Source organism: Rattus norvegicus, chromosome 8 (genome assembly GCF_021556685.1).
Source record: "Rattus norvegicus strain SHRSP/BbbUtx chromosome 8, alternate assembly SHRSP_T2T, whole genome shotgun sequence".
Lineage (NCBI taxonomy): Eukaryota > Metazoa > Chordata > Mammalia > Rodentia > Muridae > Rattus > Rattus norvegicus.
The window spans coordinates 42761365-42777251 of record NC_141541.1 but is presented as its reverse complement, the minus strand read 5'-3'; the positions used below and the strand labels follow the sequence as shown (position 1 = coordinate 42777251).

The window sequence follows — 15887 nt, the reverse complement described above, 5'->3', positions numbered from 1 at the left end:
CTAGCATGTGCAAAGCCAGCTCTGACACTTGCATGGGCAGGAGGAATGGAGTACAGTTGATCCTAATAAACATTTTTTGTGTGATTTCTAAAGAATTGATGCATATTTTATCTGTACAGGAATTCATGCATTTTCTTAATAAATCTCTAAAATAGTTTAAATGCCTTTTTTTTTTTTTTGAGACTAGATCTCCTGTATTCCAGTTGGCCTTAAACAGGGCATAGGTAGCCAAGATGACCTTGAACTTCTGACCCTCCTGCATCCACCTCCAAAATGCTGGGATTACAGACATGAACCACAATACCCTGTTCACTTGGTGCTAGGGTTGGAATCTAGGGCTCCATGTGGGCTAGTCAAGCACTGTACCAAGAGAGCCACGCTCCCAGCCTTAAATCACTGCTCTTAGGTAACAACTGCTTCTTGCCCCAGCCTTGCTCTCCTCAGGTAATGCTTCCCTCTGATTCTTTTCCTTCACAGCTGTTCAAGGCCCTGGGAGGCAGCTAATAAGCAACGCGGGAAATATGCTCAAACACTCGAAAAACACACCACCTAGTTTCAACTTCCTTTTGTCCAGGTCTCTCGATTCACTTGTGAACTTTCAGGTCTGGGAGTTACAATTTTGCGATTTGTAATTCTGTAATTTGGGTGTTTCTTGAGGCAAACTGTCCAGTTTAAGATTAGCCCATCACAGTTAATTAATTCTATTCTGGTCCTTGTTTTTAATATCGTGGAAGGTTACCACAGAGAAGAAAGAGAGACTGCAGGATGGTTCAGTGTAAGAATGCACCTCCCAACAACCCTAGTGACTGGAGTTCAATCCCTGGGACCCACATGGTAGAAGGAAAACAGTTGTCCTCCCACCTCCACGCATGCATGGTGACCTGTGTGTGCATATATATATATATATATATACACACACACATATATATATACATACATACATACATTAAAAATGTAAAAAGAGGGCTGGAGAGGTGGCTCAGTGGTTAAGAGCACCGACTGCTCTTCCAGAGGTCCTGAGTTCAAATCCCAGCAACCACATGGTGATTCACAACCATCTGTAATGGGATCTGATGCCGTCTTCTGGTGTGTCTGAAGACAGTGACAGTGTACTTATATGTAATAAATAATTAAATAAAATGTAAAAAGAAAAAGAGGGGCTGGAGTGATGGCTCAGCAGTCAAAAGAGCTAGTTGATCTTCAGAAGAATCTGGTTCAAATCCCAGTGTCCACCTGGCAGCCCACAACCATCTATAATTCCAGTTCTAAGGAACCCCACACATTCTATTTTGGTCACTATGAGCACAAAGCATGTGTGTGATACAAATATATAGATGCAGACAAAAAATTAAAATTAAATAAATCTTTCAAAAAAAAGAAGAGAGGTAGAGAGAGGGGTGGGGGAGGAAGGGAGGGGGAGCTAGATGCCCACATTTTCTTGTTCTTAAAATTCTATTTTTTGTTTAGGAAAACCTAAATCCTTTATTCCTCTAAAGTTCAAGAAAGTTCTTGCTCATGCAAGAAAGCTCTCTCCAGCTGACTACAGAGGGACAGCTAGAGAATAATGTCAGCTGTCACCAAGGTACTGCCTCACGGGTAACACAAGGACATTCGTCCGACCCACGTAAACTCTAGGTCTAGGCTAAGAAGCCTGACTATGGATTTGGTCTGGTGCAGATGAGGGTGGCTAAGGCTTCTTACTCCTCATCCCGAAGAGTCTCCTCCTCCTCCTGGATCTGCAACTGGTTCTTCACTGGAGCCAGGTTCTCGGTCTTGGCATTGTAGTTCCGAAAGCAGACATTGAGCTTCTCATCAAATTCATTCACGAGGTCCTCCATGGACTTGAAGCTGATTATTTCGGAAGAAAAATTCTCAAGCTCGGAGAGGGAAGGGTCCTCCAGGTGGTGAGGAGATGTGCCATAGAGACTTTGTGGCTTTTCCTCTGGGTCCTCAGTGCAGCAGGGCCTGATATCTTCAAACTCTTCATCCAGACTCACCAGTGGAGCCTCCATCCTGGCACCGTAGTACAATGATGGCAACTGTCAAGATCCGTTTCCCTGGAAGAAATACACAGGGCAGTGCAAGTTAGGGCTGGACTTTCGTGCCAGTTCTGCAGAGGATCCAGATCACATCTTCCATTACTCTACATCCCTTGGAAAACAAAGACTCCTTCTCTCCAGTGCAAAACGAGACTTTGAAACAAGGCTTCTGAAAGCAGAAGGGGAACTGTTGTTTGATGAAGGGAAAGGGACTGGCGGGAGGGTGACTGGGACATGGAAAGGTAAAGGAGGGTCACTGTGATCAAAGCACTGCTATATATTGTGAGAAGATCCTAAGGAAGCCCAGTTATCATTTCACATCATTAATATACACTAATAAAATGTATCTAAGGAAACAAGAGGCATACTGTGGGACTGGAGAGATGGCTCAGAAGGTTAAGTGCTTGCTGCATACGCATGAGGACCGGAGCTCAGATGCTCAGCACCCACATAAGGTTGGGGTGTAGCAGTGTATGTCTAACCTCAGTGCTTGAGGATGGTGATAGGCAGTTGACTCACAGACCATACAGTCTAGCTGAAACAGATAGCTTCAGGTTCAGGGAGAGACCCCGCTTCACAAGATAAGGTGGATTCCCTTGAGTTCTGTCAGCCATGCGGCCTTGACAGTGTATTCCTGATCTATACTGTGGCTTTGCTTTGAACAAAGTTTCCTCATTTCCTTTGTGGGGAGGGGGGGTGGGCAACACAGTAAGGAGGAGAAGCAATTGAGGAAGCCATGTAGACATCAACCTCTGTCCTCTGCATGCACCCACATTGGTAAGCACACCTACATACACATATGCACACAAGGATCTCTCTCTCTCTCTCTCTCTCTCTCTCTCTCTCTCTCACACACACACACACACACACACACACACACACACACATCATCATCATCATCATCATCATCACCAGCAGCAGGACCACCATCACCACCACCAGCAGCAGCAAGAACAACAGCTGATTATTCTTTGCTGAAGTTGCTATGGCTTCTGAAGTTGCTTACTACAATGCACTTAAGTAGTTCAAATATCATTACATATTTTCATAGGATGAGCCATGGAAGAGAGTGAATTCTCGAGCTGCCCCAAAAATCACAGTGATGAAGTACGCAGCTCTCAAGCCAGGAAACCCAGGTTGCATTCTTCTATCCCTATAAGCTATGACCATAAGCAAATAACTTAACTTCTCCCTTTTCAAGCCAGTAAAAACAACAGGATCTACCTCAGAGGTTTGTTATAAGATTTAAGGAGTAAACATAGCTCAAAAAAAAGTGCCTGGGAGATGATTAAGGCCAATGTTAGTCAACATTCTCTCTTATTATTACTCACAGGTCCACACTCTTACCCATGTGCTTATGTGCTTCAAAAGTCTAGGCTGTTGTTGTGTTGTTGCTGTCCCTCCTCCTATTCCTCTTCCTCCCCTCTTACTCCTCCTCATCCCCTCATCATCATCCCCTCCTCCTCCCCTCCTCTTCCTCTTCTTTCTCTTCCTCCCCTCTTCCTCTTCCTCTGTCTCCTCCTCCTCCTCTTGTTCTTCCTCCCCCTCCTCCTCCCCTTCTCCTCCTCCTCCCTTTATCTTCCTTCTCCTCCTCTCCTCCTCCCCCCTTCCCCCTCTTTTTCTGTACTGGGATTACAGTTTGTGCTATTATGCTATGAGACAGTTTAGACAATGTTTTTCACAACTCCTTATAGCATTAACCTTACTCGACAATGACACCTAACATGAATATAAAGCTGCTTATGGTCTCACTTTATCCCAGCAAAAGCGTTTTGCTGAAGAAATATTAATTTTTAATCACAGATGGAAATGAAAGTGTAACTCAGTGGCAGAATACAAGGTTAGAATACTCGAGGCCCTGGGTTCCATCTTCAACACCAAAAAGAAAAGAGAAAAGGAAAGAAAGTAAGCAAGCTCTTTACCTCAGAGCACAGCGGATCTCATGCAGAATATAGAGTTACTCCCATCAAAAGTTGGAATTAATCTAAATTCTGAAACAGGCCTGGCCCCACGAGTTAAGGAAAAGGATCTTGGATCTAGACATTATCCCCTCATTAATAAATCCTAGAAATGCACAAAACACCAACAGACACTTTGCAGCACAGTGGTGCTTGCACCTGAAGATTCACAGTTGATCTTGAACCCAAGAACTTGGGGCTAGCCTGTGATCTATGGTCTTCTATGAAATAAAGGTGCAGGGATATGGAGCAATGGGAAAGCACGTACCTAACATGTGAAGACCCCTGCGTATGATCCCTAGTATCATTCCACCCACGTAAAAAATCTACACAAAATAAAGCTAAGCTTTTGGTCAGGAATGGTGAATCACATGTATAATTCTAGCATTTGGGAATTTGAGGTAGGAAGCCTGTTTCAAGTTCAAGGCCAGTCTGAGCTACAGAGTAGTTCCAGGCCAACCTAGAAAACAAGAGTAAGAGATACCCTGTTTCAAGGAGCAAGGAGGTAGCGGGGGCAGTGGGATAGGACTAAACCTATGTACTCCAAAGGCCAATACATGTCCGTCTTGGATATTGCATGCTGGCTACCCACCTAGACAGCCTTCTAAATCCTAACAGTTCTGTGACTCCTACCCACTCATCCAGCCCTCTCCATAATTGCCTTCAACTATGATTTCTGCTTCAGCTCCCGCATCTAGGGCCCTTCCCAATTTTAATGTAAATTCCTTGAAGGCACAGATGTCCTCTGGATATCCTCCATGTCTCTAGCACCCTGACTGCCCTGTGGCCAGGCAATTGATCGATCAATGTGTGCTCATTGAGAAATGATCTTCTTCCCCATACACAGTTTCCAACACCACGGCAGCCTGTCACCCTTCAACACTTGACCACCTTCCTTCCTAGTACCTAGAAAGGGAGCCCAGCTTTCCTCTTCTGGTCTGTATGATTCCTGATCAGTATCAATATCCAACAGATATTGAAAGTCATGGGGTTTGTCTAGTGAATCCTCACTCCCTACCTCTCCCCACAAAACAAAACTCCAAGCAAGGCAGAGGGCATGCTGGATGAGGAATGCGTCCTTACTGGGATTTTGGTGAAATGAAGCCAGTTACCATGCCATCAAAATACACTCTGAGCATTTAAGGGTTTGCAAAGACAACATAATAGGATAATTATACGAAGGCTCCACCAGCCGGGAATGGTGCAGCATGTTTATATCCCCAAAACTTAGGAAGCACAAGCAAATAGCCCCTGGATGGTTTATACAGTGAGTTCCAGGCTAGCCCAGACTACATAGTAAGACTACATCTCAAAAAACAAAAATAAAAAATCAGGAACAAAAAGACAGAAAGAAAACAACAACAACAACAACAAATGCTGGAGAAAAAATAATCCAAAAACAGACAGGGTAAGGTTGAAGGTGTAATTTGGTGGTAGAGGCCCTTTCTTCCATCTTTTCCTGTCTAGTTTATTGCCAATTTGAGAGTTATTTGGGCAAGGAGACTCAAAATTGAGAAAATTCTTCCATAGATTTGCTTCTGGGCAACTTTACAGTGTATTTTCTTAATTAGTGATTGGTGAGAGTTGGTCCAGCCCATTGTGGTCCATGCCACCCACCCCCTCAGGCACCTGTGGCGGTCGTAAGCAAGCAGGCTGGTCAACATGAATAGCAGGCCAGTAAGCAATGCTCCTCCATGGCCTCTGCTGCAGTTCCTGCTTCTAGGTTCCTGCCTGAGTTCCTGCCCTAACTTCCTTGATGGTGGATTGTGATGTGGAAGTATAAACAAAAATAAACACTTTCCTCCCCAAGTTGCTCTTAGTCACTGTGTTTCATCACAGCGATAGAAGCCCTAGCTAAGACCATTTTCAACACAGAAGAAAGAAATGCTGCCAAGACTCCTAAGTGCAGTGACTGGCTGAGTGGCATGCATCCCAGGTCTGATTTCCTTATGAATTACTATAAAAATGCTGGCATAGAGTAAAGTGAGCTTTAGAAGCTCATTTTAATAGCTTTATAATCTTAATTATAGAAACATATTTTCTTAATCCAATGTATCCAAAGTATGACCGTATTAATACATAATTCATATTAAAAACACTGAGCCATGTTTTTATACTAAGTTACTTTATAGTTACAGTTTTTCTTTCTTTGGACTAGCCTCCCTGCATATACTCAACAACCACGCATGCCTAGTAGCCACAAAGAGATTTCATAACACACACACACACACACACACACAGAGTTCCAGGTTGCTTGGGCTACACAAGTTCAATGTTAGCCTGGCAACTTAGTGAGATGTTGTTTTTTTAAAAAATGGGCTGGAAAGATGGCTCAATGGTTAAGAGCACTGGCTGCTCTTCCAGAGGACCTGAGTTCAATTCCCAGCAACCACATGGTGGCTCACAACCATTTGTAATGGGATCTGATGCCCTCTTCCGGTGTGTCTGAAGACACCAACAGCGTACTCCTATAAATAAAATAAATCTTAAAAAAAAATCAGCCTTCAGACGTGAGTATATAACCTAGAGAAGCCATAACAATCAGGGAAGCAAAACTGTACTGTGGGGAAGAGGGAGGAGTGCTTAAGGGAATAGCAGGACTTCAGCAATACAAAGGGGGAAATGAGAACATCCTTTTGAGTTGTTGGTAAAAAGAATCCACTAGACTCCCCAATGATATGAGCTATCACTACTGTCTTTGGTTGCCCCTCAGAGGTTAAGACATTATGCATTCAAACAAAGGACTTGGCGTTTATGAGCTGGGTCTGACCTGAAAGTCCTCTCCCTAAGAACTATCTTTCACAGTACCAAAAGGTGCTATGCTGATTGCCAAGAGAGGGAAGCAGCCAATATTCCTACCTATGAGCTACAACAATGACCAGCAAGGCAAGGGATCCCCAAGGGTGCAACAGCAGTATTCATATCCTATTGGTAACCGATGGCTGTCTAATTGGACTTAGGGCCTGCTCAATAGGAGGGAAATAATTCTTGGCACAGAAACCAATCAACAACGTAATGAGGCTATGAATCTTTTTTTTTAAATATTTATTCATTTATTATATATAAGTACACTGTAGCTGTCTTCAGACACACCAGAAGAGGGCATCGGATCTCTTTACAGATGGTTGTGAGCCACCATGTGGTTGCTGGGATTTGAACTCAGGACCTCTGGAAGAGCAGTCAGTGCTCTTAACCGCTGAGCCATCTCTCCAGCCCAAGGCTATGAATCTTAAAGGTGAATCTACTCTTGCCACGTTACTAAACCAACAGGAGGATCAAGGTCATTCTCAACTATATATCACATTTGAGGTCAGCCTGGGCCACATATGAGAGCTTTTTAGAAGAAAGGAAGGAAGGAAGGAAGGAAGGAAGGAAGGAAGGAAGGAAGAGAGGGAGGAAGGGAGGGAGGGGAGGGGATGGAGGGAGAGAGGAGAGAGTGAGGAGAAAAGAAAGGAAGAGGAGGAAGAAGAAGAAAGAAGATCAACAGAGAGAAAAACACCATTCACCATTTGAAGGACAAAGTGGGATTGCCCAGCCTCCTAGAGTGGAGGGGGAAAGTAAGAAACTGTAGAAATCCCAAAGATGGGCCAGAAAGAGAAAGGAGTCAGTGGGAATTCTGATGTTAGGTGACTGAGATCTCGAATGACTGAAGCTCAGCCTGGAGGAACCTTTTAGACAGTAAATGTCAGCCAAGAGTAACTCAAGGTACCAAGAAAGAGGCAGAAAATTCAAAGGATGGAGACGTTGTGTACACCAATAAGCTAAGAACAAGTCACTGGGGCAGTGAAGATATTTAGTAAAGACATTTTAAAAGGGAAAAATAGTTTAATACTAATTTCACCATCAATTTAGAAGTAAATTATGTAGACAATGGTATCAGAGTTGTCCAGGTTCATAAAGGAGGGAGCCAGGCATCTCTGAGAAATGGCTACTTAAAAGATTGGGAATAGGGGTGCTGAAGGGATGGTTTGGTGCTTAAGAGCCGGATTTAATTCCCAGCACCCACACTGCTGTTCACTACAATGTTAACTTCAGCCTCAGGGGATCCAAACCCTCTTCTGGCGGTCTTGGACACTGCATGAACATGGTGCACATACGTGCACATACCATGGTGCAGGAAAACATCCACACATAAAATGAAAAATGAGAAGAAAAAGTTTGGGAGTATTTGGGAAAAGCTGTTGCAAAATAAAGCACTAAAATTTCAAACCAGGGAGGCACAGACACACAGATACACACACACACACACACACACACACACACACACACACAGAGAGAGAGAGAGAGAGAGAGAGAGAGAGAGAGAGAGCGCAGGCACACAATTAAGACTATGGTCTATGATATTGGAAAATCAGACCTAGTCTTGTCAACCTTAGCTGTGAAAATTTGAGCAGATTATCTGCTCCTTATGCCTCTCTTTCCTCATCTACAAAATGTGGTTTAAATTTTGCAGGGCTGAAGGATGGCCCAGTGTTTAAAAGCACTTGCATTTATAAAAGGCCTACATTTGGATCACAGCACTCACATCAGGCAGCTCACAATTGCATGTAACTCCAGTTCCAGGAAGTCAGATGCATGTGCACAGACACATGCACACAAAAGTAAAACAAGAGAAGAGATGGCTCAGTGGTTAGGAGCACTTAGTGTTCTTGTCAAACCCAGGTTTGGTTCCCAGCACCCACATGGCAACTCACAATCTTCCATAACTCTACTTCTGGGGAAGGGGATCCCAATCCCTATTCTGACCTCCAAGGGCACCAGGCATGCGTGCATGTGGTACACAGACATATATGTAAGAAAAACACTCACACATACAAAGGGAAGATATCTAAAAATGTTTTAATGCTAAATAAAGTTACATCTGAAGGTTTTTTGGCTTTCCTAAGAAAAACAGGATATACTACTTACACAAAAGTGTGGATGCCAGGAGTGGTGGCCCACAGCTTTAATTCAAGCACTCAGGAGTTAGTGGCAGGCAAATCTCTGTAAGTTCAAGACCAGCCTGGTCTACATAGTGAGTTCTAGGCCAGCCACGGTTGCATTTTTTAAACAAAAGAAAAAAAAATCCCTGCCATTATGTGTAGTGCATGCTGCTTCAAAATGTTTATCAAATGAGGGAGAAAGTGCTGGGAGGATTTGGGAATCTTTTCCGTCAAGGCTTTTGAAAATTCATTTGGTCAAAATTTCCTGGATCACAGGTCTCGTTTTGGAGAAATCCAAAAGCCGGTCAGTTAACTACAGATACTTACACTTCCTTGAATTGGGTGTTTCTCTCTGTGAGTGGCAGGGGATGTAGGATGAGGTGATGCTAGCATGGATGCTGATTCCATCAGCAAAGCAACAACAGAAGACCCAACCAGAATCCAGGACTGAGGCAATGTAAGCCTTTTGTGGTGATGCGTACTTGAAATCCTAGGCACTGGGTTGGTGGTGGCAGAAAGACTAAGAATTGATGGTCTTCCTTGGCTACGTAGCACGCTCCACCATAGCTTAGGGCTACATGAAAGTCAGACTCAACCAAGTAAGTCAACAAACACACTGAGCATTGAATGTTGGAAAACCAAACAGACGTAAGTGCTTCGGAGTTGGAAGATGGCTCCGTGGTTAGGGGCACACACTGACTTCAATTCCCAGCACACATGTAGGCTGGCTCACAACCACTTCTAACTCCAGCTTCAGGGAGACTCAATGACTCTGGCTTTTAATGGCCCCTGCACTCATGTGCATAGACACCTACACATCATTAAAATAATCAAACTAAAACAGTGCATCAAAAAAGGAGTGTTTATATTTGACTCAGACAAACCCTAAAGAATAAAGATATAGCAACAAAATTATAAAAAGAAATGGGCATCTAGATGGCTTTGTAGGTCAAAAGTGCTTGCCCTGCAGACCTGACAACCCAAGTTTGCTCCCTGGATCCCACAGTGGAGCTAATTTCTGAAAGTTGACCTTTGGCCTCCAAACTATGCATATACATCACATATACACAGCTAATGGATTTTAAAAATAAAATAAAGTGTCTTAAAACAACTATAAAAGAAGACATGACTATCAAGGTTTACAGTTCAGAAACATGGTTAATTGAAACAATCTATATAATATAATCTGATTGGTTTTCAGCAACTCATCACCCAGGAGCCGTGAGCTACCATGTGAATGATCAAACAGACGATGCTAAAACTGAGCACACAGATTGGGAATCTGTATTAACATGGAACCCAAGCTGAATGGAGCATTTGTATCTGGGGCTGTGGCAGAGGGTTCCCTGGCTTGGAGTGCCTTTTACTGGGGCCTCTACTTTCCTTCTCTAACCCATCTTCTTTTGTACTCCTCTAGGTAGGCTGCCTTTACTTCTCATCTGAAATGTCTGAAATAACCCTTCACCCTTCCTTCCTAGCAAGTTTGCTGGGTCCTCAGACTCAGCTTCTCTCCAAGTCCTCCTCCCTTAAAAGCTCCCTGTTAGGGCTACAGGAGCAACTAAGCCACGAAGCATTTGCTTAGCGTATGTGACATCTGGACACACACACACACACACACACACACACACACACACACACACACACACGTTAATGGTTAATGTTAATATAAGGGCATAGCCATCTTCTTTGTGCTTCCAAAATAAATAAATATGCGAAAATGGCAGATAGGGATCATGGGAAAGTCGTCTTTTTATTATTGAACACAGTCCAGGACTATAGTTTAAGCATTCTGTACAATCTATTCCATTTATTCCGACTCCAAATACACGGTGTAATTTGAAGGAGAAACGCACAGAGCTCAACAGACACTCGGTAGGAAACATGTAAGCCTCTCCCTGCAGCCTAGCAGTACAGAAGCTGCAGCTTGGGTCTGCAGTACAAGTCCCCAGTTCCTGCTTCACCGAGCTGAGTGCATGGTGGATGAGAGCGAGATTTCTCATCATGCCTTCCCTGCTGGGCCTCTTTGCACCTCCACACATGCCATCCCATCTCCCTGGTCTTTCCACCACTTGCTCTACAGACCAGTTGACTCTGTGCTTTCCCTCCCCTCCCCATATAGATCCTTAAAACGCCCTCCGTTATCCACTTCCAGACTCCCACTGCTCTTCTGCAAAACCTGGCTAGTATAAGCTGTCCATTTTGCCAGAAAGAATAAATACTCATTTGCACATGGCTCAACAACCCCTTTACCGGGACTCGGTACCCTTCCCCCCTTCTCTTCTGTTCCATTCACCTCCATTTCAGACCTCCTCTCCCTCTTCTGTCGAGTAAAGAAAGGCTCTTCTAGGCAGCACAATGGCTGGCACTCCGAGGAAGCTCAGCTCATCCCACGCAGCCCCTGCACATACTCCACTGTCTTCCCTTTGCCAAATAAGACCTGGACGCCGGGATGGGTGAGTCGTGCTGGGAGACAGGATGCAAAGCGAAGGGCAAGAGGGCAGAAGAGCGGGTTGTATAACACCCCTTTAGCTGAGCCCCTGCTCTGCAGAGCCCTGGGCCCTGAGGACCAGGGCCGGCTCTGCACACTCCTTTTCGCCACAACTCGTCCTTTCTCCGACCTGCTCTGTGTAGTAAAACAATCGCTCCCCGAGGATTGCAGCCAGAGGTTCTGACACTGCGAGAATACACCGTCTGAGGAAGGCTCCACACGCCGCGGAGGGGCAGAAGTCGACTGCAGGGTCAGATTTGTAGGGACAAAGATGGTTTTGAGACGCCTAAAATAATCGGAACACATAACGGTCCTGGAATGACGTATGGGGTCCACACTGCTCCAGCACCATCAGATAGGGTTTCTGTGTTGCACATGAATACACACACACACACACACACACACACACACACACACACACACACACACACACACACACACACACACGATGCTCTGAGATGATGCTACCAGTACCCACTCCACAGCCCTTGTGCTTGAGCTCCCACAAGACTGGAAATGACCAGGACAACGGCCCACGAGCCCATCTTTTTTTATGTCTGAGGACAAGACCCAGCGGGGATGAGAGTAGCACATACCCCAGGAGTCCTAAGAGAGAATCTCGAATTCTCCGGTCTCCTTCACCACCCGGATTCGACCCCCCGCCCCCAGCACTGGGACTAGTCCAGACTAAAGTCGTCCTTCCCACCACCGCACCTGAGCAGGTCCTGGAGGAGGGAATCGGATCCCGGGGTTCAGCCAGACATCCCCATCCACCGGCTAGAGGTGGCCCGGTGCAGTGCAACGGCAGCGGGCAAGCCAGCTAGCGAGCGCTCCCCCGCAGCTCCGGCTGCGCCTGGTCCCCGCGCTCGTGCCCGGGCTCCCGGAGGCGCGCCCGCACTCGGGCACCCGCCCAACGGGCGCGCCCAGGGCCTGAACGTCATCTTTTCGTGAACATTCATAGCTTTCCTTAGAGCACGTGGACCTGCCTTTATTAATATTTATGAATTGTCGTTTCTCCCTTCTTTGATACTGGCCCTTCTGCTTCCCACATGAATATTCAGAAGCTCCGAGATGGGGGCGTGCAATCGCTACCAATATGGATTCTTCAGATGGCCCAACACTAGGTTTCGAATAAAAATGCAGGCAAATGGAGTAGATGGGCAGGCAGATATTGACAGATACACTCAAAAAACCTCTGGCACTTTTTGGACTGCCCTTTCTATTCTACTAAGAGTTGACATGGACAAGGCAAGGGATGCACCCTACCCCAAAGTCGTTCATAGATCAAGGTCAAGGCGAGGGGGCTGGATGGCAGGAATAAATTTTGTCATCCAAAACTGTGGGATGCAAGTGAGAAAATTGAGTGAGGGGGATCCAGGAATAGAAAGACTTCAGACTTTACACCTCACACGTTCTTGCGCTGTGTATAAATCTGTGCTTAGAGATGTCCATATGAAATCTAATAAGAAAAATGGAGTTTTTTTTTTTTAAAGAAAAGAAAAAAAAAAAAGAAAGAAAGCACAAGAGAGGCATATCTGCCTGGTGACCCCTCCTACTTTTGTCTGATGCTAAGTACTTTTAGGCCAAACCAAGAATGGCAGCCGGGAAGTGAAGGGGGGTCTTCCCTCTGTTGATTTATAGGCTCTTACCACAAACAGTTCAATCATGAGGGGGAGGTGAAGCAGGGGGACATTATATCCGATGAAATAAGGAAAAGTGGGGTTGGGGATTTAGCTCAGTGGTAGAGCGCTTGCCTAGGAAGCGCAAGGCCCTGGGTTCGGTCCCCAGCTCCGGAAAAAAAAAAAAAAAGAAAGAAGGAAAAGTATTAGCCACTCTGCCCTTCTGATATTAGAAACATGAGGATATTTTTCTTGTTAGAAAAATGTGATTAAGGGGCTGGAGAGATGGCTCAGTGGTTAAGAGCACTGACTGCTCTTCCACAGGTCCTGAGTTCAAATCCCAGCAACCATATGGTGGCTTACAACCATCTGTAATGAGATCTGATGCCCTCTTTCAGTATGTCTGAAGACAGGTACAGTGTACTCATATCTAATAAATAAATCTTAAAACATATTTAAAAAAAAAAAAAGAAAAATGTGATTAAGAGAGTCGGTGAAATGGCTCAGCAGGTGTTAAGGTGCCTGTTGTATAAGCCTGAATTCAATCTTGAGGGCTCCCATGAATGAAAGAATTGAGTCCATAACGTTGTCCTCCAATCTCCACAAGGACAGCACGGTAAGTGCACCTGTATACACACATGCAAAACAGTAAATACATTTTTAAGCCCTATTTTGGGGGTATCACGTGATTTGTGACCTTGTGGAAGTTATCATCACAGTGGCTCGAGTTTTCATCCACATAATGAGGGTAATCATAGCTCCCAGTTCCGAGGCCAGTTGTGAGATTAAGGGAGTGAATCCATGCAAAGCACATCTGGGCAGCTGAGGAGGAACTATCACTCCTGGCTACTTCCTTAGCAGAAGCTTTAATGCACTTTCCTATGCTGGCTTTATTTGTTTGCTTGATTGGTAGTGGTGGCAAGAGTTGTAGTGGAGGTTAGGGTGGTCTCATACTGTGTAGCTAAAAGGTGACCTTGAACTCCTGGTATTTCTACCTTCACCTCTCGAGTGCTGAAATTACAGATGTGTGCCTTCCTGCCTCATGAGTGTTTTTTTTTTTCCATCTTTATTAGATTGGTATTTCTTATTTACATTTCGATTGTTATTCCCTTTCCTGGTTTCCGGGCCAACATCCCCCTAACCCCTCTCCCTCCCCTTCTATATGGGTGTTCCTTTCCCTATCCTTCCCCCATTTCCGCCCTTCCCCCAACAATCACATTCACTGGGGGTTCAGTCTTGGCAGGACCAAGGACTTCCCCTTCCACTGGTGCTCTTACTAGGCTATTCATTGCTACCTATGAGGTGTGAGTGGTTTTTTTATGTGGTGCTGAGAATTATTTCCCAACTCCTAGAAATTATTTCTTAGCACTAGAGAGATGGTCCAGCAGTTCCAGTTCCAGGAGATTCAACACCCACTTCTAGCTTCCAAGTGTTCCTGCAACTCAAGTGGTATGCATATATGCACTCAGACATAAACACATAGTCATTACACAAATAACTAATACATCTTTAAAAAAAAGACTCCATGTGCAATACTCAGAGGAAGGAGTAATAAGGAAAATACTGGAACTGGGAAACAGTTTGGTCTTTGAGAATACTTGATTTCAAACCCCAGTGTTCCAGCTGAGCATGGTGGCGCAAGTCTCTACACTCAGCACTCTGGGTACTAAGGCAGGAGTATTTTGACTTTAGGGCTAGTCTGGGCTACATAGAAATTAAATTATGTAAGACACCTGGAATTTCATATTCAATATTAGTTATTTTGTCATTGGTTTTGTGAGGATTTGAAAGCATTACAGACACACACACACACACACACACACTGAGACCAGCTGATACAGTGACATCCACCAAGAGTAGAAAAACTGGAATAGTACAGATTTAGTAATGATATTTTTTCTTTTTGGTTTTAGGTGTTTTGTTGCTGTTGTTGTTTGTCATTATGTCATTAGTTTGTTTGCTTGTTTGAGACAGAGTCTATGTATCTCTAGTTGGAATATAACTCACTATGTAAACCAGGCTGGCTTTGAACTCACAGAGATTCTTTTGTCTCTCCTTCTGAGGATTAAAGGTGTATGACACCATGACTGGCCATTTCTACCTTTAATCTCTATCTACCTTTCCCTCTCCATCTCTCTCTCCCTCCCTCCTTCCCTAAGAGTCAAGGTCTCAGACTACTGTCCATTCTGACCTTGAACTCACTTTATAGCATGCCTTGAACCCACAGCAATCCTCTTGTCTCGGCCTCCCAAGACTGAGATGTTGTGTAGCTATTTCCTCTGAATTTTATGATTCCATATTGAAGAGGAAGTAAATGAAATATCCAAGGCTCAGGAAGCTCCTGAAAGTCAGAAGATTCATAGGTCCCCACCTACTGTTACTATAAGCAGCAGCAATTGCCGGAGAAGAGGTTCTAACCAGCCACACTGTCTATAAATTGTGTGGCACTCTAAGGAAAAAGCAGTTTGTCACCCATGCTTCAGTGGGCTTTTCAATGACATTTGAGTTATCCATGTTCCTACAAGTAACCATTTTCCTGTACCTCCAGTAAACAAATAACCCAATAATATTTGCTCACTGAGCCAGATGTGTGTGGGATGTTTCTCTGATCTGTTATTGGTACCTCATCTTGGGTGAATAGACTTTGTTCACCTCTCCCCAAGAGAAGTTACACAACATGGGATTACAGGCATGAATCATGACATCAGCTCATCCTTAATCACCTATGCTGATTAAAACTCACAAACTAGCTGCCAATGTACAATTCCCCAAGAGAATAAAAATCCCCATAATATAAACATGGTAATGTTTTTTCTTTGGGTTTTAGGTATTTTCATTGCTGTTCGGTTTGTTGTTTTGTG

At 44.4% G+C, this 15887-nt stretch overlaps 1 protein-coding gene across 3 annotated transcripts in view; it reads right to left on the bottom strand.

Annotated features, from left to right (window-relative positions):
* Nucleotides 1–12281, bottom strand: part of Fez1 (fasciculation and elongation protein zeta 1) — a 45487-nt gene extending 33206 nt beyond the window's left edge. The window contains exons 1-2 of one of the 3 annotated variants that reach the window (NM_031066.1): nucleotides 12122–12230; nucleotides 1702–2057 (exon numbers count right to left, since the gene is read on the bottom strand). In NM_031066.1, coding sequence (NP_112328.1) covers nucleotides 1702–2012 — 311 coding nt within the window. In that variant the 5' untranslated portion in view covers nucleotides 2013–2057; nucleotides 12122–12230. Of the gene's footprint in view, nucleotides 1–1701; nucleotides 2058–11212; nucleotides 11701–12121 lie in introns of those variants that run through there. The other 2 variants (XM_087563906.1, XM_087563908.1) reach the window with 2 other exon arrangements.
* Nucleotides 12282–15887: the final 3606 nt, after the last annotated feature.